This window comes from Crassostrea angulata, chromosome 5, assembly GCF_025612915.1.
Source record: "Crassostrea angulata isolate pt1a10 chromosome 5, ASM2561291v2, whole genome shotgun sequence".
NCBI classification, from domain to species: domain Eukaryota; kingdom Metazoa; phylum Mollusca; class Bivalvia; order Ostreida; family Ostreidae; genus Magallana; species Magallana angulata.
Genome location: NC_069115.1, coordinates 36,795,455 through 36,822,045, shown reverse-complemented (window position 1 = coordinate 36,822,045; position 26,591 = coordinate 36,795,455). Strand labels below are relative to the sequence as shown.

General features: G+C 30.4%; 2 protein-coding genes across 2 annotated transcripts; both read right to left on the bottom strand.

The window, feature by feature from the left end:
- Positions 1-13,707: 13,707 nt before the first annotated feature.
- On the bottom strand, positions 13,708-16,812 carry LOC128186344 (uncharacterized). Its single transcript, XM_052856147.1, has 5 exons — positions 16,595-16,812; positions 14,718-14,825; positions 14,374-14,454; positions 14,061-14,172; positions 13,708-13,928 (listed from the first exon to the last, which is right to left on the bottom strand). Exons 1-5 carry the CDS (start codon positions 16,758-16,760, stop codon positions 13,856-13,858), a joined length of 540 nt encoding a protein of 179 aa, XP_052712107.1. The 5' UTR covers positions 16,761-16,812; the 3' UTR covers positions 13,708-13,855.
- A 5,675-nt stretch (positions 16,813-22,487) lies between these two features.
- LOC128185390 (uncharacterized) lies at positions 22,488-24,585 on the bottom strand. The gene is made up of 5 exons (XM_052854993.1): positions 24,480-24,585; positions 24,251-24,388; positions 23,922-24,005; positions 22,707-22,815; positions 22,488-22,590 (listed from the first exon to the last, which is right to left on the bottom strand). Exons 1-5 carry the CDS (start codon positions 24,583-24,585, stop codon positions 22,488-22,490), a joined length of 540 nt encoding a protein of 179 aa, XP_052710953.1.
- Between the last annotated feature and the right edge of the window lie 2,006 nt (positions 24,586-26,591).

The window sequence follows — 26,591 nt, the reverse complement described above, 5'->3', positions numbered from 1 at the left end:
ACACAAACACATTTTCTGCTTTGTCTGAAAGTATTATATTGATAAATAGAAAAAAGATGTTTTTGTGAAACACTATGCACCCGGCGACAACAAAGCTCTAAAAAGCAATTTTTAGCATATGCGTCTCATTCAAGGTCACAAGATCATTGTCCCTGGTGTCAGTTGAAAGTGCTTGTAAATGTAAATTATAAAAAGAGAAATCCGGATTCGAATAGCTAGTTCGACTAAATCGACAGCATATACAATTATGAATCCACAGCATATAATAATGAAACCAGAGCATATAATTATGAACCCACAGCATATAATTATGAACCTACAGCATATAATTATGAACCCAGAGCATATAATAATAAAACCACAGCATATAATAATAAAACCACAGCATATAATTATGAACCCACAACATATCATAATGAAACCACAGCATATGATTATGAAACCACAGCATATAATTATGAACCCACAGCATATAACAATGAAACCACAGCATATAATTATGAACCCACAGCATATCATTATGAGCCCACAGCATATAATAATAGTACCACAGCATATAATAATAGACCCACAGCATATAATTATAGAAACACAGCATATAATTTTAGAACCACAGCATATAATAATAAAACCACAGCATATAATCAAGAACCACAGCATATAATTATAGAACCACAGCATATAATAAGGGAACCACAGCATATAATTACAAACCCACAGCATATAATAATAGACCCACGGCATATAATATAATAATAGACCCACAGCATATAATTATAGACCCACAGCATATAATAATAGAACCACAGCATATAATACTAGACCCACAGCATATAATAAAATCATCTAACATAAGGGAGCCAAGGCGTTCCATATTTCTCCATAATATTACTTATTATGTTAGTTACTGACTCACTACGGAAATATATTGGGTTGATCAATCTCATAGATGGCGAGGCGAAGCCGATCCGTCTATGAGATTCATCAACCCAGTATATTTCCGTAGTGAGTCATATGTAACGCCTTGGCTGCCTTATGTTAGATGATTTTATTATATGCTGTGGGTCTATTTTTATATGCTGTTGATAAATCTCATAGAAGGCTCGGCTTCGCCTCGCCATCTATGAGATTGATCAACCCAATATATTTCCGTAGTGAGTCAGTAACTAACATAATAAGTAATATTATGGAGAAACACTGAAAGTTCTCTAATGACCTGCGTGTGTGTCATGAACTTGCCCCAAGTTCATTAGGTGCGATGGCACGATGAAGAGGTAGCGCTATGACGCGATGGTACGATAGCGATAACGAGATGGTGCGATAGCGAGGACGCGATGGTGCAATAGTGATGACGCAATGGTGCTATAGCAATGACGCGATTGTACGATAGCTATAAAGCGATGGTGCAATAGCGTTGACGTGATCGTACGATAGTGATAAGGCGATGGTGCGATAGTGATGACGCGATAGTGCGATAGCGATAACGCGATGGTGCGACAGTGATGACGCGATGGTGCGATAGTGATGACGCGATAATACAATAGCGATATCGCGATGGTGCGAAAGTGATGACACGATGGTGCGAATAAATGATGTATGCAGAAAATTGGAAAGTTGAATGAGAGAACCCCTCTCTCCCCAATTGCTTTTTAAAAACAGTCTTAAAATTCTTATTTGGGACAGTAATAAAAATATATAGAGAAATTTGACATTAGAACAAAATTGTATATCCATGTATTATCATCCATTTCAGTTTGGATTTGCTCCTCTAAATATTCAGCCATGGTTTCGGTTTTAAGAATAGTTAAAAAAAAAAATTAAGAAAACTTTCGGTAAAAAATAAACAAAAAAGGGGGAAAAACCATGATATTAATGTGTAAACGGTGTTTATTCACATGCTTGCGCGGAATATATTTTAACTATGCACATATTTAGTATCATTTGGGGTTTTTCAATGTTCAGTAGGGTATCATTATGGTTCATTGCGGTTCATTGTGGTATCATTGGGGTTCATTGGGGTATCATTGGGGTTCTTTGGGGTATCATTGGGGTTCATTGGGGTATCATTGGGGTTCAATGGGGTAAAAAGACGCACCGCATGAACCGGATCAAATGTTTAAAAAATCTAACATTCCAAATTAAAAAAAAAAAAATTATTTATTCATTTTTTTGTGTAAAAGCAAATAACCTACTTAAGCTCATTTAAGTTAATCAATAATATCTGCAATTATTTAATAAGGACCAAAATTGTAAATTGGATTTTTTTTTTATTTTATGGGGATTAAGCTTTTGAATTTATTTGAGGTTTGTGCACAAAAGGAGCGTCTTTTAAACGCCCATGATATTTGTTTGTAATATTCAAATGTAAACGTGTCATCTACGTTTGGCCTTTGTTTGACATTTTTACTATTAACCAATGCTTATAATATATAATGAAAATACATGTACAGGACTATCAACAAAAGTAGGAAATAAGGTTCAAAGCAAGCAAAATAGATATATCAATTGTGAATTTCATTTTGACATTTTAATAGCATCCAATCTTAGATGGTTATGGCAAAACACTTACAACAGACGTTATCTTTTCCAAAACATTTGCCATCTTGGATTAAAAACAAACAACAATTCTTTCTTTTTGTACCGTTATGCAAAAGAGTTCTGAATATGATTTATTAAAATCGACTATTTCTTTCCGATTTTTAAAAAAGAAATCGATACATGGAAGAACAATAAAAAGACAATTTCGAATAATTCATTTCAAAAATCACACGAATCGTTTGTTGCAGATTTTCTAGCCACTGATGCGCTCATTCTTGCCATTGGAAATTCTGTGCCTGCTTTGTTCTTTTTATTAATACGATATCTCAAAAAATGCGTAAATAATTTTCAAAAATATATCTATAATACATTTTTTAGATACCTATTAGATTAAATTGTCTTCAGCAAGAAAAACTTACACGTAAAAGTCAGTTTAGAAACTTGTCTACACTTTTTTATACCTAAATTGATTATTTGTTTGGCTGTTTTTAATTTTTGTTTGCCCAACAATCTTTACCACTTATTTAATATATAATCAGTGACCTGTAAACATACAATATCTGGACTGATAAAAATAAACGAATAAGCTTTTTTAAATATCTGTATTATATAATTATCAATGTATTTAAAGAGAAATGGTCACGACTTGGTAACATTTTATTTTTCGATTATTATTGTTTATTTTGCTTTGGTCATGCTTTTCTAATAAACCATAATTTGAGTGTCAGTCAAAGAGATACATGTAAGATATAGAGCTCACAATGGCTCGTGTCATTTTTCTTTACATCGGTTCAATTTACCGGTAGAACTTCTTTCTCAAGCTGATTTTTCTGTCTGCTTTTTCGTTTGAACCTAAATACATGGTTTCTAGTTTATCCATTTTAAGTCTAAACCTTGCATTTTCTAGTCAACATTATAATGTAAAAAAAAGACCTGTTCTTTATTTACATTCCAAAATCTTATGACCTCTGTATATTGCTTATAACTCGACAACCGACACTTAAATTTATGTTGACTATTGGAAATGCCTTACTAAAGCATCAGAAACAATAAAAAAAAAAAACAGAAATCGTGACCATGCCTTTTTAAAACTGAGATTCTGGTTACATACGATTCATGTACGTGAATGCGTTTTTCAATTTTTAAATAAATAAATGGCTTCATCATACGGAATAAAGACAAAAATCAGATTCATTTATTTATTTTACAATGTGAATACTTACGTACGACCTTCAATTGTCAAAACTATAGATTGTTTACAGTAAGAGTTTAAATGTCTTTTCTAACACAATAATAACATTCTACAGTTCATGTTTCTACCGTGTCCAGTTACAGTTGATATAAAATTGTGAACGCTAAATAGTTATGATTGTTAAAGAACTTGATGGCCTTAACTTATTATATATGTCATCGTCTGTAAAACATTACAACAAATCGTATAGGTATACATCGGTATTACTAGTATCTATTCATATGAATCCGGACAGTTGATCTTCATTCACTTGTATTAGTCTATTTAAATACATGCACAGTCATTACAAACATCATAAACCCGACTTTCAAATACTGAGTGCGTTCCGCATTCAGCGTTAAATATTTTTTCATCATATGAGTTCACTTGGACGGATTTCTTTTCGCATTTGATAAAGGTTTTTTGAGGGCGTTTACAGTGGGAGGTAAGAAAATCCAATGGGCAATTCCTAAAGCAATTAACATTGTCTTGTGAATCAGCTACATCGAACTCCATATTGTGTTTTGCTAAATCTGCAAAACATTCATAAAAAGTAAATACGGATTATAAAAACTCAAGAAACAATGAGACAGTAAGCATACATTGAAACCATATGTTTTTGATACACTTTCTCACAAACAAGATTCCTTCAGATTTTTTAATAGTGTCCTTGAACGTTTTCTATTTGAAACTTAAATTATAATACTTTATACAGCGTTTTCAAATTGGCTTTCTTTTATGTAATGTACACTTGACTTGAAATAGTTAACGTTGTTAAAACATTTGTTTTAAAACAGTGTTTTTTCTTTGTCTGATAACAAAGACCGAATTTGTACACTAGGTATCATCTACACTTGAAAACTCTACCTTCATAGACTTCTTTTTACTTTATAAATACTTCCATTACACATACCATGAAAAAGGAATTTCAAAAATGCATAAATTATGTATTCAGCGTCTCGTGTATTTTTTTATGAGTTCACTTGGATTTAGGCTAGGACTCGGAAATTTTTTTTTTGAGGTCGGTTAATGGAGGAGGTAAGGAAATTCTATGGGCAATTCCAATAGCAAATAACAGTTTATTTATCATACGTAAACACATATACATTATTTATTCAATTTTATCGATTTATTTCTAAACTGCAAAACATTCGTAAAAAGTTACTAACTTATATAAAAACTGCAAAGATATACACATAAAAGCAATCATTTCTTTGCAAGCTTTTAATTGTAACGTGCATAAAGTAATATATTTGATATAAAAAGAATTTAGTCAGTAGTTATAATTACCCTGGTTTGGTAAACATGTCATATCACGCTAATTATAAAATAAATTGGAAATCTTTTAATAATTGGTCAATTCATTTCATTAATCTCAAATCATTTACAACCCATACATGTAACATGATATAAATATGAGTTATTTCTTTGCACTAGACGTCAACAACACAAAATAATGTTTGACAAAATTCAAAACTTTTTTCAAAAGTCTCCGGTATGCATCATATTCAAACCGTAGACGAGAATCTTGGTTTTTATGGATTTGACAACCTCATTATGCAAAGAATGAAAAACGGAAATATTTTTGTTTCCATTTCGCCACATAGAATTTTACTGGTGTGCATTTCAAGCATTTAAACTTTGACAATAACTCAATTTTAACAAAATTATATATAATATCCAGATAAGGCTACTTTCCTTTCGTACAAAAAAGTTTAACAGTGCTGAAAGCATTTGCTCTAGCACAGGTAGATGTAACTTTACCCAACAATTTCCTATGCGTTAAAGCCAGTTCATAATTCAAATGAGAAAAATATTTAAGTATAATTTTATCTGTTTAATCTATCTTTAAATACCAAATACCAAAACAACTCTGTGTGTTGAAAAAAGAGACAATGATATAAAAGTTAGGCAAAATGCTTGCTTACAAAATGAAAAATACAAAATAAAGTTCGCACAATTATCATTTAATCAGTTGTATGCCATGTCTACACTTTTGGAATCTACCTGTGATATTCAACACCCCATTTTGAAATTAGTCAACCAGAAAATTTGTGTCGGTTGGATTACTTGTGTATTTCACACATTTGTTCTTTTACGATACTGTTTTAATTTTTTACAATGCTCGAGGAATGCATTTTTAATAACCATATAAAATTTGAGAGTCAGTCGTAGGGTTATATGCAAGATAAAGAGCTTACAATTTTTTGTCATGTAAACAAGGCACGTGACATGTGTTTGTTTATATATGATCAATAAACTATTAAACAATCTTTTTAAAGCTGATTTGTCTAGATCTCCCTATTCATTTTAAGCATAAATAAACAGTTCTTAACGTTTAACACTTTCATTTTAGGTCTTAAACTGAAATTGTTACAGTATACTTCAACATTCAAAATGTGAACAAAAGATTTGTTTACACAACAAAGAATTGTTAACTCTGTAACTCACTTAAAACTCAACAAAGGATCCTCAAATTTTGGTTGCCGTTGCCTATTTAAGATGCCCTACTGAAACATTGTAAACATTAAAGTTGGAAAATAATTTTTGGCAAAAATCGTAACCATGCTCCTATAAATGCCCCTTTTTACAAACAAAACGTTATAATTGTATCGAAGGGAGTACAATAATTAAACGCCATTGTTTATGACATATGTGTTATTATGACAGTCGATTTCAATTTGAGCAAAAACAAAAGCCTTTTAAAAAAGGTGATTTAATTATTATTTTAGAATTGATTCATGTGTATCATCCAACAGGACTTTTTTCTCTAAAGTTACAGAACATGTAAACAGTCGACTAAATTTTGTCGATTAATAAAACCTCATTCTGGTTAGAACCATCCCCTTTCTTCTTGCATTGGCCAAAATAAAGTGAAAAAAGAAACACATATTTGATGTGTTTGAATTAAAGAATTAACTGTAAAAGTATTCTTCATTGTAAAAGTAACATCAGCAGTGACCTATTCAGTTTCGATCTTCCTAGCAACGATTTCAGATTCATTACATTCTGTTTATTATTTTCGTTTTGCTACCTCTTCAAACAACCACTTGTGTGCACTACGCAATGTGATGGAAAAAAAAGTATTTAAATAGCTGAATATCGTCAAATGTAATGAATGAAAACATCGTTGCCAAAAACGTATTACCGCATTTTTTAAATCTCATCTGTACATTTAAAAGGTCAGTGTTAAGAAAATGCTTACTATGCAGTAAAAATAATGGCAGGCCGCGGTTTTTAGAACTCTAAAAGCAGGACAGAATGCACAACGCTTGAAAAACTGGATAATAACTCATAACAAGACTTGCAATCGAAACGTCTTAACCCTTGATTTTAATGCGCAACGCGCTGTCATTGTAAGTAAAAACATCATTAGATTTAATCTTTTAATTAGAAAAGGATATGCTACTTCTTTTTCACTTTTCAATTACTATTCAATTGCCGACGAAAAAGTGAACTTGGGAGATGTAAAATGATGTTTATTATAGGGGGCATTTTAGGCCCATATCATTTATATTCCTTTTCAATGTTTTCTCTCACGATTTAATGACTCTTGTTTTTAAACATTTTATTAAGGAATATTAATAGACAACAAACTGTTGGTCGTTGACATGAACAAGTCCGCTATATTTACTTAATTTACATAATGTGCAATATTTTCTCAAAAATCCACCTTACCTTAACTTTTAATATTGATATGTATACAATCATTTATTTGTTAAGCGTTAAAACCTTTTATAAATCAACTCCCGTCGCATCAACATTTGTCTTGTAAAACAATTCTGTTTATATAATTACGAGTTAAACAATATCGAAAAAAATAACGTATCTAATTGATACACGTAAATGATCATGCATAATTGAATCCCACCGATTTATCTTTCAACATTTTAAACGTATTTAAGTGTCATTTATTTAATGATTATGTTTCGTACAAATGAAATGTACAAATATAGTAACCTCAGATTGTGTTTTGACAATAAAAGTTTTACATTTGACAATCTTCTGGGTAGTTAAGTTATTGTCAAAAAAGGAAATAGTAAGAGAGCAACAAATGATAATTCATCAATGGAAATATATGGCTATGGGGAAATCATAAAAACATATTCATTGATCATAAATAAGTGTGGTTGATGTTCCTTTTATTATCAGAAAATTGATTTTATGATTTATGATGAAACGAATGAAGTTTAAATAATTACTATTATTCAATTGATTTATATAATATATATTTTACCATGGATTTTGTTTGATATTTGCTGAAATGATCTAATGAAAAATTCTTTATGCTTAACATTTTTAAATAGATGTTGTTTTTTTTTTTACAGAGACGGAGTTCTTGGGAGTGTGGAAAAGCATTGTGTGAAGTTGTGCAAAAACAATTTTTTGGCTCTTTGACTAATCTTTTATCAAAAAGGTATATCTTTTGTGAATCTGTTTTTATATCTGCACTTTCTAAAGAAAGTTCGAATATATTGTTGTTACCCTGTTCTGTCCGTCCGTCCATCTGTCACGTTTTACTTTCTCAAACTGCCCTTACATCTTATGAACCAGCAAACTGAACTCTTGGAGTTTGATTTGGGGTGTCATTTTGTTTTGTAAAAAGGTTGCAAAAATTCTCTGGTAGTCCTGGGGGTCGAATAATTGGTAAAAATTACGTTTTTTCACCAAAAAACCTTCTTCCTCGAATTCCTCCTACATTTTCAACAGTAGATAAATCATCTCTTGGAATATGTTTTAGGGTATCCTATAGATGCGCAATAAGGTTTCGGATTTTTTAATTTTGTTTTCGGGGTCATTTAATGGCTGAAAAATTACAAAAAACTGGTTTCAAAAACGTCATTTTTTGCAGTAGCCAAATGATCTTTTAGAATATAATTGAGGGCGTTAAATTGAAGTGCGATCAGGTTCCAGAATTTTTTTTTGCAAAAGAAGAGTATGGTTCCCAGAACCCCTGAAGTGTAAATATCTTCTCGCGTAAAATACCACTTTTACAGTAGAATCATAGCCAAATTCAGCATTGATGTTGTAAAATGTGAACCAGAAGCATTTTGTTTAGTGTGCAATTATACAATTACAAGAAATCTGTAATGCACTTAAGGATAAAACCTTATTCCTTAAAAGCATTTAGTCTGTAGAATGAATCATTATAATACCATAATGTTGTTGCTTGTTTCCTCTTTGGTGATTTTTTGATGATACCGGTTGGTTATGCAAAAAGTGTTTTTAAAGATATTATAACCAGAGCTTAGAACTTACCCCGTTTTACTGTTATATAATATATATTATATTTCAAGCTTTTAGATCTCGTTAACAATTTAGGAGTGTGTTTTTTTTTGTCTTATTCACGAACAGAAAGAAACCCTGCAATGCTTTTAGGATTACAAATTGAAATGATTTCACGATACTACACTTGAGATTCACCTCCACAATCTTTATGAAACGTAAAATAATCCAAGTTATCTCAGTCACCCTGTGTTTTATTGATACATGATATGCAGTACACTGTGCAGGTAATATTTTCATCAAGCTATATAAATGTTCTGTAAAAGGACGTAAATTAAAGCAATATGATTTGTATTTTTTAGAATTTTATTTTGCTGCAAAAACCTGCTAGTATACTAAGTCTGCCTGTAACTTCAACTTTTATGATAAATAAGATTTGAAAAAATCATTAATTTTTGTCAGGAGAAAGATTTCACTTAAAAGAAATATACAGCAGATCAATTTTTGAACAGGACAACAATAATTCAATTTTGCTCCAGTTAAGGCTTCTTAATGGCTTTTCCCACAAAAAGAGAGCTAACAGAAATTTTAAAACCATGATATTTTTTGTCATTTTAGTAGAAAAAAACATTTTCTTAAAAAAAATTTCAACATGAATATTGCAGCTCATATTGCTTTAAACGTACCGGAGCAGGTTAATGAATGTTTAAAGAATGTATAATCGTCCTGGTTCACACGAACGTGTATTAGCAGTATAAATCACGTGGTACTATTTAGATAATTAACTTAAATGAATTTATTCAGACGCTTTGAACGGCTTCTCACATTAAAAAAAAATTAAAGCACTGACTGCCATAGCGAAAACATGAATCGCCAGTCGTCGAAAGTAAGCGAGTATGAAAAAACGCACAATATGATATTTTCTTTTAATATTGTTAAGTTTTTCATACCTTTACTAGTAATATACATTATAAGGGCAGTGCAATTTTATTCAAATCTATTCAAATCTATTCAAAACAATGAAATGAAACAAAAAACATCATATATTTTTCTTTTCATTACTTATAATTTAGGCGTATTCTATGCGCAATTAAAACCAAAGAAAGCGTTTCAAAATTATTTTTCTACACACAAAATTAAATTTTCCAATTAAATTTCTACCTCAGTACGACAATAGAGAAAATTATGAATGCCTACTTGTAGCTGTATTGTATGTATGTGTATGTTTAAAATCTGGCAACCTTCATCTAAAATTAATAGAATACATGTAATAAGATCAGTGCAAAATGATAGCTTAGGAAAATCCAGTTGCAATTTCTCAATTCATACTCCTTTCTTACATATCTTTTGTTAAAGTCATGTGTCATATCTGTATATCTGTCATATCATATCTGTCATATCCCCATATCTGTATAGAAGGACAAAACTTCTTTACAAGTTAAAAACGTTTGACTCTTGTGGTGCATCTTATGATTGTTTTACAACTAGGTACAAGTACATGTAATCTTGTCTATCATTTTAGCAGGCAAACTGAGTCCATTTGCTGATATTATTTAGTGTGATGATGATATTATTGCATTGTTTCTTTTCAATCTTTAAGGTTATCCATCAATGCATGTAACTATAATATTTCATATCTAATAGATTGCAAGTTTGATCACTAAAATCTAAGTTTGATTGTAAGGGGTTTATTAAATAATAAAGATTCACTTCAGAATTTTTTTTTTTAATTTAATATTAACAAATATATCATATGTTGAAGTTAACAATAAAATCTATGTGGAAAGTGCATTTTTAAATACAATTTTTTTTTACATTCATCTTGGTAAAAAGCTGCAAAAGCTTTCCTTTCCTTTGGATATGCTAAAATGATTCATAATTTACGGTACATATTTTCAGAAAATGATTTTTAAAATTTTTCCTAAAGGCCAGATTACTCTTTAAAAAAGTTTTAAGTGCAAAAAGGTTTTTTTTTTTACTACATACATCCCCCCGAGTTTGGTTTACGTCAGTCTCATAAAAACTTTAAAATACGTATTTTATGTAGTATAGATCAATCAAAAATGTTTAATACGTCTAAGTTATATTGATGGACTACCTTAAATTTGATCCCCAAAGAGAGATTGCACAATATTCTGCTGCATTAACAACATCCCATCTACACTGATCTGTTTTTTACTGATTACCACTGTTCAAGAGACAGACCAACCCTGGATAGTACTCGTCCGTCCATCCGTCTGTCTATCTGTGCAAAATTCGAGTCCGGTCCATATCTTTCTTATCGGAAAACAATGGAAGATCTTACTGCATAAAAATTGCTGATGACTAGAAGGTGTGTATTGATTTTGAACCCTGAAGGACACATCTGCTAAGTTAAGGCCACTAAGAAAGTGCAAAATTCGTTTTCATGCAATATCTTTCTAGTGGAGAAACATTGGAAGTTCTTGCTTCACAAAAACAATGCTTTTGACCTGATAGTGTGTAATGACCTTAACCCAAGGTCAGTTGGGCAAGGTCAAAATCACTGGTAGGAAAAGTACAAAATTCGTGTCTGGTCCATATCTTTTTTATCCAGAAACATTGGAAGTTCTTACTTTACACAGAAATTAATTATGAACACAGGGTGTGTAATGACTTTGACCCAAGTTCATTTGAGGAAGGTCAAGGTCACTGGTCAGAAGAGTGCAAAATACGGGTCCGCTCCATATTTTTCTAATGCAGAACCATTGGAAGTTGTTACTTGACACAAACATTGTTTATGGCCTGATCGTCTGTAATGACCCGGACACAAGCTCATTAGGGCAAGACCAAGGTCACTGGTAGGAAAAGTGCAAAATTTATGTCCGGTCAATATATATTTTTTATAAAGAAACATTGGAAGTTGCAACCTTACACAAAGATTGTTTATGTCATGAGGGTATGCATTTTTCCCGAGGTTCTTTGGGCAGGTTAAAGGTTTATAGTGTTTTTATGGTGAAACATCGGAAGGTCTAATTTCTCATAGAGTTTGCTTATGAACCGAGAATTTGTCATGAACTTGACCCAGGTTCAGTTATATTTAAAAAAAATGATTAATTCTCGTTTGAGCTATTTCTTGTAATTGAAAATGATTAAAAGCTAAAATTTTAAACAAAGATTGTTTTGACCTGTAAATGTGTTTTTTCTTTAGCTTTGGTCTTTTTTGCAAGTTCAATATCACTATTAGAAAAAGAAGCAACTATTATTTTCTAATAGGAAGATGCTTTAGTTTCTATACTTTCTTAGCGGGGAATATCATATGTTAAATGATAAACCCTGGAGTTAAAATTAATTGTATACATTAGTCTTGTAAATATGTTTTACAAAGTCTTTTCAAACAAATTCGACAGTGTTTTTACTCCAATCGTCGATTCATAATTAAGAGTGACAAGTACAAAGATGCATCGTATACAAACACTTACGGGAACATTATAACATCTTTCCAGTTAATTTTATAATGTTAATTTCGTTAATCTTTGATTTTATATGAATATGTTTTAAAAGGAAATTTCCACTTATTTGTTTTGATATTTATTTCTTAGAACCTTTCTTTTAAAAAGTTAAATCTGATGAAACCAAATTATACCTGTATAAATCAATTATTTATTCCATTTAGATTTCAACTCTAATATCTTATTCAAATGTCCTAGAATTAGATATATTTAATCTCGCATCCACAATCCCTTGTTGCTATATTTTAGAAAGCTTTTTACATCGATAATGCATTTTTAGATTTTATACTGGTTCACCAAGCGTATGGGTAATTGAAGCTGTCTTACAAATAGAATACTTGACTCTGAAGCAAGAATATCTTCATTTCCAACAACTATACAATTAAACTTTTCTTCGTATTATAGGTAGAGTTACATAAAAAATATTGTCACATTTATATTATCATTATCAAATGTTAACTGCAAGATATAGTATATATTTAACATTTCTTGTTTAAACTGTAATTTCAAGGAAATTAATATATCAATTCTCTGTGAAATTACTGAGATCGTTGAATCTTGAAAACCATTTACTTAAGCCAGTACAGCAATTATCTTTATTAGTTTTTATCTTGCCACCTACACAGAAATAGACACTGGTACCAAATCCACTATCAAGCAAAACAAGCAATTTTAAATGAATTGCTCGGTACCACAACCTTGTTTTCCTTCTAACAACTCTCCTGAAACTTTTGAAAAGTATTGCTATAAAGGTTACGAAAAAGGTCACCGCTTACCAAAGGAGGGAATTTCCACCTTATGTTCGATGCTCTCCGGCCAACTGTTCATCGCTAGCCAGGGGAGTGTTGTATGTGCATCTACTATTAACTCTTACATGAATAACAATAACGTTATTCAGGAAGCCGTCGAAGCAGCAATTGAAAAACAATCCGATATGATAACAACAAATAGGTTAACAATCGGCTTTTTCAGCGGTGTATACGACATGCACTTGTAATCTTGACAGACATTTCATATACCCAACCCGTGTACATTTTACTTATATTCATAGTTCCAACAAAGTGTTAGTGTCCGTTGTCAAATTGTAAGAGAGTTACAGAGCTTGCCTCCTCTTTGGTGCTTTTACCAGACAATGAATAATTTTAAACCATATATAATAAGCATGTTCTTTATTTCATGACATAAAAAATAGATGTAATACTATATGAATCTACACTTTTTGATAAGGGATATTTTGTTATGACGTTACATGATATATTAAAATGCAAAAATAAAATGCTTGAATACAAATGTTATCATAAAAGAAAAAAAATAAAGGTAATAAATCAGGCTATTGAGTCTTAGATGCTTTCATTTGGACAGGTTAGTGAACACTAATGGATTTTTCTGTTTAAAATGCCCCTTGAAATACTTTCATAAGGCGACTGATGGCTTTCTTGATCTTTTTAACTTCTTTGGCTAATCTACAAAAATTGAAAGGAAATTTGGAATTATGATATGACAATAACATTTTCAGTTATCAAACGAAGTATATTACACCCCTCCAACTTTCAAAAAAGAAAAAAAGAACGTTTTAGCGTAAGTTAATTTTCTACCTTTCATTTGAAAGTTGATCAGCCTCCATACTCCATTGTTGATGCAGTAGCAAAGAATCCCTCATTCCGGGCAATTTGGTAGTGTCTTTTCGTGACTGGGATATTTCTGAATCTGTATTCACAAGTTTCAAAGTATAATATTGTTGTTGACTTTTTATATTATATCATAAGAATCAAAATATGTAATATTTAAACATTGCTATAAAGAGACACAAAAACCAATAGACTATAAATACAAAGCATGCAGCTGTCATCCAAAGGATTCTTATTTCTAGAAATGAACATTGAACTAAAATTACGTTTTAAAACTTACTTTTTCTATATGTCTTCTTGACATCCTTTTTTAGTGTATTTTTATCTGGACATGGCTCAGATTCCACTTTGCAGATATATTCTGTATTCAAGAACGTTGTTATTCTTTAGAATTTGCAGAATTGCAAACACGCACACACCCACCCAAGCACCCACCCACACACACACACATATGGATAACTACTTGTATGTACAGTTACACTTAATACTTGCGTTTATATTTTAAGTAAACTTCAAATCAATTCAATTATCTGCGTTGTACCATGCATTTTGATTTCATTTGTAGTAAAAAAGCTTTAAATTTGTATTAACATTCAAAAACTATATACTTGATCCAATACTCACCTCCACAACAGCCAACTTCCTGATTGTCTTGGTATCTTTCGTGAACACCTGAGTTTCTGCAGCAAATGTGTGTTATGTTGCGTTCAGCCTCTTCGTTACTTTCTTTTTCTTAAAGGTCATATGAAACAAATTTTAACACTGTGATTTTTTTTACAATGATAAAAAGCTTGGTATAAATAAATGTTAAAATACGTGAAGTAAGATTTTTTGCTTTTAACCGTAAAAACACAGCACCTGAAAAAATTCTTCCCCGCTTATCGTACTTGATTTTGTGGATGTATGACGTCACAGAGACCCAACGATGTAAACAATGCATTAAAACTTCGTAGTACAGATGACTTAGTTTTAATTGGTCGTTAATATTGTGAAAGAAATGCAATAGTAACAGCTGATTAATGAATTATTCTAATCCTTTTGAAACAGACACATCTTTCTTCTACGATACGTATGAAGACTGAGTTACATTTAAAAAAGATTAAAATGTTTTAGCTCATTTGATTTATTTTGTCACATGAAAAAGTATAAGACAGGTCAATGAAAATGTTTGAGGCATTGTGTACAGTTTGGATTTAAAAGCTGCTATAAAATACCGCAAAAATATTCTCATTAATTTTAAAAATTAGATTGGCAAATTCTAATTAATCTGGCCTAAATAGTTCTGATTTATTGATATATACATGTATATACATGTAGCAATACCTTTAGGAAATACTTTGTGTACACGTGTATTTACAGATCGCGGAAACATGGCATTTAAGGATTTGAAAATGTACCGGTAAAATAAAACGGTTGTTTGAGAAAAATCAAATGTGAAAGAATGCGTAATCAAATGTGAAAGAATGCGTAGTTAATCAACAGAATTATAAATGAAAAACAAGCATCAATAAATATAATAAAGGAACGAAAGCAAACATTAAGGAAGAAAGTGAGATAAAAGGAATCATTGAGTAAACACCGAACATACACGTTGTAAGAACAAAACACCGAACATACAAATACACGTTTTAAAATCAAAACATTCGAAGGAATTTTCTAAGACTAAAAATAATGAAATGGTATTATATTTCTAATTTTAAAACAAAACTAACAATTCAATTTTGAAGTGAATGAGGCAGCATATGTTGCTTATAACATGTGTAAAAAAAAATCATGAATTGCATGAAACTGGAAATGAGAAAAAAAACCCGATCAGTTCTTTCTGAATTTGACAATTTTATCAAAATTAATTGAAACACAACATATATACATGTACATGCATATATTAAAGTTGTATTATGAATACATGTAAATCTATGAAGAAAATCATTGATTCTCGAGTCTCTAATATAAATTTAATATATACACAATATTAAATATAAACGCACACGATTTAATTTCTTGAGAAGATATACTGTAATGGTTGACTATTGTATGATTTTATAAGTCTTTATGTAAAATAGCATTTTTTTCTTTTAAAATACTGCAAACGACATGGATATTTGAATTCACTATAGAGCTTTATAAGACCATTGGGTCTTACTGGCGTATTAAACAAGGGAGGTAAGCCGCGTTAGTCAATGTTCCTTTTCTCGATTAAGTGATTTTGATAGACCGTGGCGCTAAAATTTTGCATAAAATAAAAAAAACAACAATGCCAGTCTTATTGAATAAGCACTTATGAACTCATTCCCGTGTATAACTCATTATTGTCAGGATATCGTTTCATATGACCTTTGATAAATGTAAGAACATATGTATATCATTAAAGTTTTGTGTTTGCGTTAGTTGCTTACATCCACAAATAAAAGTATTATGCTACGTTTTATCATTGTTTTTTTGGACATTCATTCATTTTTGTTCACAGTGAATAATTCTAAGCATTGTAATATATTTCTTACCCCCACAACAGTCCATTTCCTTGCCTTGCTGAAATCTTTCATGGACTCCTGATTTTTGACAGCAAATCTGTGTTGCCGGGTCAAACTTTGCATCTGAGAGTGTGTCCTTTTCTGTATACACGCACTTTAAATCTACGATAACTAAAAACACTTCTAAAGTTATCATATGTTTACAAATAGTTTTTGTTTAAATTTCATACCTATATCAAATTCTTTAACCACCTTTTGCAATAATTGTCTTGCCGAGAGATGCGACTATCATCAAACAAAAAAAGTTCATCTTGAGGACCTGTAGACTTATCAAATGTTGCTTCAAGCTTATAGCGCCAAGGCCCTTGGAATTGGTTGTGTTCAAAACAAGATTGAGATGTGATTTTTAAAGCAGTATAAATCGGGTTTTCCTAGGTATTGTTTGCTTGATGAGTGTGGGCGAAAAACAGAAATGTGCATACTATTCAAAATCATTCTTTCATTTACGTTAACCACGTGCACATCTCCTTGCTTTTTTTTTATATAGAACGCTTTTCAGTTTATACTTGCAAGTAATTAAGCCTATATGTTAGGAATATATTGTTACTAAATGATAGTAATTGAGAACCTGTTCTACGAAAATTATCGATGATACTTAGGTTTTTGTGATTCTTGACAATTATTTCTTTTAACTTGTGGTCAACCAAGGAAGGTTATATATCTCACATTACTGATTGTAAAGCTTTACGATTAGGAATACTGTTGTTGAAATTGATATCTTAAGAGCATTTTTAAAATGTTTAAAGACACAATACTGGAATGATTGCATACTCTTTGTATTAAAAATGGATTATATCGGGCTACATATCAACAACCTATTGTAGATTATATTTTTAACTGTAAAAATGATATTCATCCAATATTGTCGTATATAAATTGAAAATTTCAAATTTGACAAAATGCGCCATGTCCCTATTAGCACAAACAATTTAAGGACTTTTGAGGGGGAAGCACGGAAAACCATCGAAAAATTCCACTTTTTATTTATCAGATTTTTTTTCTGTGACAATATCTGCATAGATAAATACATTTGTCGGTCAAACACCTACGTTTTTTTCTTATTTTAGATAAAACTCATGGCTGTTTTGGTATCAGCAAAATTATTATTTAACTTAGTAGATACATAAACTATATGAAATGTATAATTTGACCATAAAAAATACTACTGCTTAATTCTAATATACAATTTGACATGTATATTGGGAATGGGAGGAATTGGTTAGAATGAAACTTGCAACAAAATATTTAGTGATAATTCTAGTTCTCTACGTTTACAAAATTCAGACATTAAAAGCACCTAGCATGCTGAATTATTTTACATATAAAATGTAAAATGAAAAATCATAACCGCATGAAGTGAATAATTGTCAGCATCGATTTTTTTTTACTTTATTGTCCTTTTTAATTTTAAACAATATTTGTATTTACGTTTTTGCTACACTGTTTTCTTTTGGTTAAACACAAGGTATTCATTGGATATTTCAAGACAGTCAATTAAGTTTCAATAAAGAAAAATACACCATTTCATGCCAATATAACAGAATTTTTGTTATCGCTAAAACATTATCTTTGTGGAAGAAAAAAAGACGGTTGTACAAATCTAGGACAATTTGTTTACTTTCAAATTGACCAGATTAATTGGTAGTAGTGTGGTATGTTGATTACCACGATTTTCAATTGTGACTTGACTAACGAATATGATTAGTTTTTGTGACTTTTTCACGCTGTTTTTGCGAAATCAGCTAAACACAGATTAACAAAACACGAATAAATGTGATTATGATTATATTTAATGAATTATCAATTAAAAATTGGTTAGCTATGTCTAATATTGCAATGATTGTTCTTTAAAATAATGTAAACCTACATTTTCTCATGGATATTGTATTTCGGCAGTTTAACATGCCAAAGTTTATTTTTTCATTCATGGCTCTCTGTTAATGCAGATAAAACTTTAAAGAAGGAGATTATCTCATCGCCTATTTCATGATTTTATGAGGGGGAGAAAGGTTAAAAAAGTTGAAATTTTGATGGAGTTTTAGAGATACCAATCAGTAGATTGGAGAGTTCTATCTACTTCTTTAATGCATATAGTAAATATACCTACAAAACAATATAATGTGACATATGAAAAAATTAAAATCTTTATGATCCATTAATACAGCTTAGCCTGCTTTACAAAATTTTTGTAGGGTTTTGAATGAAGTTTATGCATTTAAACAATAGAATAAAGTTGATATTTTTAAATTATCCTTCTAAACATTACATGTGCTACGAACAAAGACACTAAATATCTATGCATCTATCTACGTGCCTTTTAAATTTTTTTTGAAGATGTCGTCAGTTTTGCTTACGATCGAATTATGATTTTATATACACATTCTAAAAATCGCGACGATATTTGAAGCGATTCTTTAAAAGTATGATAAATGGTTCAGCAATCACTTGTAGTGAGGTTAAATAAGGATTTTGTCGGGAGATTTTGACACTTAACTCGGAATTCTCTAAGAACTGGTAGAAACTAATAAATACAATGTTGATTCGTTAACAACTAACAAGCGTGCCTTAAACATTTTCAAACTTTATCAGCAAATATTGTATAAAAGTGCGACTTGTTATTTATTAAATTTAACTTTCATTGCAATAACAGTATTCTTTTAAAACAACCACATTTGAGAAAGATTCAATATATATGCAGATAATCAACATATCGATTGAAATATTTAGTTATTATAAACCTAAGCAAACAATACGTAATCAATGATGTCATAAAATGTCAGCAAAGTTCTACGGTCAGGAGATGTTTATTACTAAGAAAATATTTTAGTATTTGTATTTGCATTGTTTATAAGATCAATACCACGCAATGTAAAAAGACTTTCCTATATTGGTTGTTTTTGCTACATTTTGTAATTGACATGTATTTATAAGTTGCATTCGGATTTGTTGGAATACAGAAGATATAAGATATTATCGGATCATATAATTGCATTCAATATTATTGATCAAAATGGTGATTGAAAGAATTGTCTACTAAAGTATCCATGTCTTCTGATAAAAAGCTGAAAGGTTCAAAAGGTATTTCTGTCCTTGTATTATTGAAAAAAAACTACCAAAATATTTTAGTTTGATATCTTAGACAGTCTATACTTTGATTATATACAATGACTCTATCTGCCAAAGTAAATACCAGTGTGAAGGCTGCAGACCACGCCAGAAATGCAGTAAAAAATAAGAAGCAAATCAAAACGCATGTTCTTCAAAGAATGATAGTATTCTGACTCATGTTTTGAATGTCCAAGGCATGACAATGTTTTGGCAGTCATCATCGACAGAGTCACTTTACAGGGATGTGTGATGGGGAGAATCGGACCAGAAATAGAACGTTCCGCTATTTTTATACATGTTTAATGCACTTTATGTCCCAAATATATCAAAAATTCTAAACATTTCCGCTATACACTAGTATAAATGTACCTGCATATGTTAAAACGTATATCGGTCAAGGTTAGCGTGTTCTTTCCCATAAATTTAAAGTTCCTTATCGTGTCAGCTAAACACTAATGGCGGCTGCGTATATATTTTTTTTACAAGCAATTCTTATATTTGGTTTTGACAAAAGTTGAAGAAGGTAATACATATATACTTTAAATGTATCCACAAATATCAATGACTCTCACTTAAAAACGTTGCAGGAACCAATACAATGCAGGAGAGAAAGAGAGAGAGAGAGAGAGAGAGAGAGAGAGAGAGAGATATTAGTTACATTAGATATAAATTAATGTCTTGGTTGAAGCTCATGGATCGAATTTGTTCGAGAAAACTTTATCAAAAAGAATGTAACTAATATATGCAAACAATTTTATATAAAAAAAAGTAGGTCAGGACATCCCCAAGTCATCAAGTCCAGTTTATTTTCGTATTCGTCATTTTTACATGCGTTTTCAATAAACATTGAAACTCAATTCACAACCATTTTTACATAACATTAAAATCTTAATTATTTTTTGTCTGATGTAAATATACGCGATAAAATAAGAATGGACCTTTAAGTTTTAAACTCTTTATGTTGTATAGGAAAAGGATATCGGTCAAACAGACTTGTAAGACAAACACTACTGCAAGTGTCAACACTTAAATACATTAAGATATTTACAATTTTTAACTGTCTTTGATAATATTACGAATCATTTTTTGAAGCTTATACCCTAATAATGTTTTAAAGATGAGTGGCACAAAAAGGGGGATGTCTGATAGCAAAACGTAAAAAAAAAAACGTATTGACTGCGCCATATAATAATACAAAGCATTTGGATACTATATATGAGGTGATAATTTCGGTCGGACCGTGGTCACATCTATCATAAAGCCACTCTGGCTCTATTATATTTGACCATCTACCGACCAAAAGCATCACCTCATAATACTCAAAGAATGATTCCTTGTTCCTTAAATAAATTAAATTAAAACAAAAAACATTATATATGTATGGTTGAGCTTTGTCCTTTAATACTTGAATTATTTTGATGACACATTACGGTTAAAAAAGATTGATTATCTGTTTGCGTAAACCAGGACAGTTTTATAAATTCAGTCACCTGTTAAGGTATGTTTAAATACCGTCCTTGAAAAGAACAATCAGGTGTCTTGTTGAAAAGATTACGCGTGTGTTATGTACTACGATGTAATGCCTGTCATATATCAATGAAGTGTTTAGTGAATCATTTGACATGGATTTGTTTTAGAGCACAAAAGGGTTGTTTGGTGGAATATCAAGAGTAGGATTGTTAAAACATTAGGTGATTCTAAGAGTAATGCAGGTTTTCTCTCTTTTCGCGTATGAGCTCGAGACAAGAATCATCACACAAACACTTAATAAGATCAATATATTGTTTAATATAAATTACAACACTTAAAGGAAGTCAGTTCTGATCTTTGATTTTTATGTTTGACAAAAACGAACACGCTTGTGTAGAACCAATCGCTTTCGTTCTTTAAAATCTAGAGAATTATTGAGTATGTAAAACTGCAAAAACTAAATACAAAGCTCCTGATTCATTTTTTACCATCTGTACTGAATATGGCTTTTAACAAATGCTGGCGTTCATTTTTTTTCTTCCACATATTGTACCGATCATGTTTAATTTAGGCTTTAGTAAATATTCGATTCATTTCTATCATTAGCCATTCAGAATATGATATTTCTGACAAAATTGGCAATCTTTTTTTTAGAATTCAGGTAAAGTAAAGTGGTTAAATACATTTTTGCTGATATTGTTATGTGAAGAGAATTTATATCAAGTTGCAAATATTTTTACCCGATATAAACCTATTAAATATTAAAACCATTTATTTCTGGGTGAACTTTTGAATGACTCAAAATGATTTCCGCACGCGCTGATCGTTTTATGGTTGTATTATAATGAATATAAAATCACGGTTATATTTATAATTCTGAACGAATAGCCTTTCTCAAACGTAAATAAAAGTAATAAACAAAAATGTTAAAAAAGTTCACTAGTTAAACTTGGTCAGTACGTGATTAAATCTTCTGGGAAACCCTTCGAGCTTTAGAGGATTGATCAATAAACAATAAACAAGTTCATATTCCGGTGAACTTTTAATATTGCTACTTATTTCTCAAATACTTTCTTTTACCAATATTGTGACGCAAAACAAATGTGATATGTATACAAAATAGTTCACACAATCGATTTACATTAAGTTTTTTTGGATATGAAAATACTCATTCAAAGCCAATATGTAAGGACAAAACCTATTTAGGAATATTTTAAGTCTCAATCGAAAGGTATATAAAAAAGTAAGAAATTACTCAATTTAAGTTCTAAAATTTAATCATTGGTTACAGTAAAATTATCATCAACAGTGTCTTTTTCACTTTCGATTTTCCTAGCAAAGATCTCAAATCTAAAATACTCTGAATCTCCTTTCGTCTCTTGTTGCATCTACAAGAAGATTTTTTTGTTAAAAAAAACATAGACTTTGCAGAAATTATCTTAAAAGACATATTTCTTTTAGCTGCTTACATATTTGAAAAAAGAGAGATTTACAAACTAAATACCTTTTTGATAAAAGTTTAGTAGTGGCACAACATTTTGGATGCGATGTCGAGTAAGTTTTGTCTTTGCATAACTTTACAGTGCTTTTCCTCTTTTCCAAGAGCTCCGTCTCTGAAAAACCCAACATATTTAAAAATATTGTTTTCCTACTTTGAAAAAAAAAACTAAGGAAGTATTTAAATACTATTTTTTCTAAATCAATCAATAAAATATACAAACACAATCCCTGGTAAATGAGATATAATACAAATCAAACGACTAATTCAAATCATTTTAACGTAATTCGTTAAATTAAAAAGACTAACAACAACAGCTACATGTACATATATTCATAATTACATTTTTAACGTAGCATTATAGAAATAGCTAGATTTATATCGACACATTACATTGACCACAATGAGATGTAAAATGTCGAGATTCGTTTCTACTTATCATGCTTCTAATATGTCAAGAATAACTAGCAGAGCATTTAAGCTTCCAATGGCTTCGCCACTTGGGCCTCCACCTGGGCTTTGCTCTTGACCCATTGGGGACCCTAAGGCGGTTTCAACCCCCCTTTTTAACAAGTTTTTATTTTTAACTCTGTATATTTATTAACTATATATCCGTTGACATTTCCATTGCTGAGTTATCTTTCGTTGCTCTCTTACTATAAATTTTCCAAACGTCTACTAAACTTTCAAATAAATGTTTAAATGTAACAACATGTAATGCAATTTATTATATTGATTCAAAACACACCAATCTATGATTAATTGATTACCCATTTGTAATTCAGATGCGTTCATAATATTTCCTTGCGTGTTGCAATTCAATTGAGTGATTTCAAAGCCATGATTGCAGTACAAGAGATATTGAGATATAAACGATAAACAAAATAAATGATTGTATATATCAAAAATGAAAACTCATTTAAGGTAGACTTCAGTAAAAACATTGCACACTATAAAATTATTAGTAAATATAAGGGGTACATGAATTTTATTTTATTAAAACGACCTAGAATTAGTTTTTGACTAATTCAAATGTTTTTTATAACTTTAAATTTAAAAAATTTCAATACAGCAATTATGCTAAAGAAAAAAATTAAATTTGCTTCTAAATCAAAGACAATAACAAATGAAGGTGGATAGTTTTATGTAATCTGCAACTATAAATCATCTTAAAATGTGGAAATAAAAAAAAAGATCATGAAATGTTTTTGATACACTTACGTTTGTCACAGGTTTTCGTTATTATATCCATCATAAGTACTTTGTTGTTGCAGCAGAGATCCACTCCTAGTCTATATATTCCTTCTTCAATTGTAATAAATGGTTCAAAATGAAGCATTGTAGAATTGACTAGGTTAGAAGCAAACAATTAGAGCCTGAACGTGTTTTAATTTTTCATTTGAATATTTGCATTTGTTGTTAATATTATACTGTTAACAATGATACAATTTTTTTTAATTAATTGTCTCATTAAATTTTATCTTTTTAGAGTGAAATTAGAGCACATATTTTTGTAAAGTACATGACATTGTATATTCGCTTATTCTTACCTCCACAACAGTCTACTTCCTGTCCTTGCTGATACCTGTCGTGAACTCCTGATCTTGAGCAGCAGATCTGTGTTGTGTTATCAAATTCTGTTGAATCTATTGTATCGTTCTGTGTGAAAACGCATTCTCCACCTACAGCTAGACGGCATTTTATGTATATTATATAGCATTTATAGAATAGTATTCTTTGAGATTTTTGAGGCAAGTACGTATGGAAATTTGTTTTTACCTCTGGCGACAGTTTCGCCGTAGAGGACCCCCAGTATCAGCAAAATGCAAGCCAACATTTTCAGAGTACAGTTTTTTTCTTGATTATTATATATAGAACCCTTCATCAAAATTCAAAATGGGCTATATGCGAGGCTATATGTGAGCGTTGTTTTATATAACATGGAAAAGCGGAAAGACCAAATATCAGCACCCATATAATTTTTTGAACAAGGATCATTCGGGTATTTTTTTTAAATGCTTTGTGCTATTGATCTTACATATGATACCTGAGTTTTTGTTTACTTATTTATGACGATTTATATTTGAAGTAGAAAAATAATTCATTCAATGTATTATTTTTATTAGTTTTAACTTGCTTTTAAAAAAAAGAATAATTTACATGTATTTATTTATGTCGTGGTATTGAGTGCTTTATAATTCGTGAATCCATTGATATAGTTTGCTCTAGTATGATCTGAGATTTAAATTAGCATTCGTTTAAATGCATTTTGTTTTTAAATTTTGCACTGTTAATATTGCATTCATTTGGCATTTTAGAATTAGGTGGTGATGATATTTTAAAGTCTGATATAATCTAAATAGTAAGTTTAAGGTATTGATCTCACTCTAAACTTAATGTTGATATAAATCAGAAAAAAAGCTGCATCTATTACCATGCACAAGCATTCTTTGAATCATTTGCTGTTTACATTCTGTTAAAAGATACATCATTAAATCTTCTTTAATTATTCAAGGAAATGCAATGATTTTTACATTTCTTTTGATAGGTACTAATAATAAAAGCTAAATACTTAACGTGGGAGCTAAGCGAAACCTATGATTAGTTCTATAAAAATGTAATGCTATCAGTTTTTTTTATTTATCAGACAATGTTTGAATATATTATAGTAAACTTCTGCATATTATATTTACAAAAAAATATTGATTTATGTGACAAAATATATTTTGGTAATTTAAGCAGACCGTTCCAATGTTACTAAACCGTTTACTAGCTGATATAAATCGGAACAGATTGCACCCATTGACCTACTTGCATATGCTTTGGATTTGTTCTTTGCAGATAATATCTATATTGTGGAAATGATATATATTAATGTGAACAGTCTGCAATACTTAAGTTATTGTTGGAATGTTCGTAGGAGTGGAAATATTGAGTCACAGTGCGCAAAGATAGAACTTTGTAAGGAATATCTATGGAATGTTTTGCAATTAAAGAAACCATTAATATGTATTGTGTGAAAAACCCTATGTTCAAAAAATAAGTTAATATTTTATTTAAATAAGTTTGTGCCCAGATTCGTTGTAAAGTTCAAAGATAACAACAAACAATTGAAGGAGCATGATCATGATATTGGTTATTTTTTCCCGATTTTTAAAACTTACAATACTTCATTAAGGAATTTCTAATAGACAAGTTGAGTGTCCACCGTTGAGTCATACACAAGTTATAGAGCTTCAATTTGTTGTTATGCTATGTAAAGCAAAGCATTTTATGCTTGAGTCGAATTAGTAGATAGACACATCAGCTTGAAAAAGATTGCTTGCTGGTATATTTATCCTATTTAAACAAAAAAAAGATTATTTACATGACAAAGAATTGAAACCCCTGGATCGAACTTACAACTCTACAACTGGATTTAGAATTTCATTTAATCATTAGAAATACATTTTTAAAGCATTGTAAAAAAATAAAAATAGAATTTGATCACAATCATAACGATACCCCTTTTAACTTAAATGCTTTTTTTTTTTAAAATGTAACAATATAGGTTTCATAAATCGTTAGATTTTTGTTTGCACTAGTTGTTTACATCAATATCTGTGGTGCTTAGCTCTAATTAATTATTCTTTGTGGCTTATAAACATCTTCAAAAACTGGAAATAATTGTAGCAGTGTAATTCATTTCTCCCTCCTACAGCTGTCGATTTCCTATCCTTGCTTAAATCTTTTATGGACTCCTGATTTTTTAGGCAACAAATCTGTGTTGGTGGGTCAAAATTTGCGTGTGAGATTTTGTCCTTTTCATTGTTTGTACCTGCACATACCTGTTAAATTCCTAGATTTCGCAACCGTTACAGTACTATGCTTTTTGTGCTATCAGGAAAATAC

Bases quoted from the DNA above. Each gene is read 5' to 3' on its own strand.
- LOC128186344 (XM_052856147.1), bottom strand. From the start codon at position 16,760: ATGATAACTTTAGAAGTGTTTTTAGTTATCGTAGATTTAAAGTGCGTG. The intron at 14,455-14,717 runs GTGAGTATTGGA...TCTTGAATACAG, and splicing joins GGAAGTTGGCTGTTGTGGAG to AATATATCTGCAAAGTGGAA. The intron at 13,929-14,060 runs GTAGAAAATTAA...CAATTTTTGTAG, and splicing joins GATCAACTTTCAAATGAAAG to ATTAGCCAAAGAAGTTAAAA.
- LOC128185390 (XM_052854993.1), bottom strand. From the start codon at position 24,585: ATGAAGGGTTCTATATATAATAATCAAGAAAAAAACTGTACTCTGAAA. The intron at 24,389-24,479 runs GTAAAAACAAAT...AATGCCGTCTAG, and splicing joins CGGCGAAACTGTCGCCAGAG to CTGTAGGTGGAGAATGCGTT. The intron at 22,591-22,706 runs GTATTTAGTTTG...ATCTTCTTGTAG, and splicing joins ACTAAACTTTTATCAAAAAG to ATGCAACAAGAGACGAAAGG.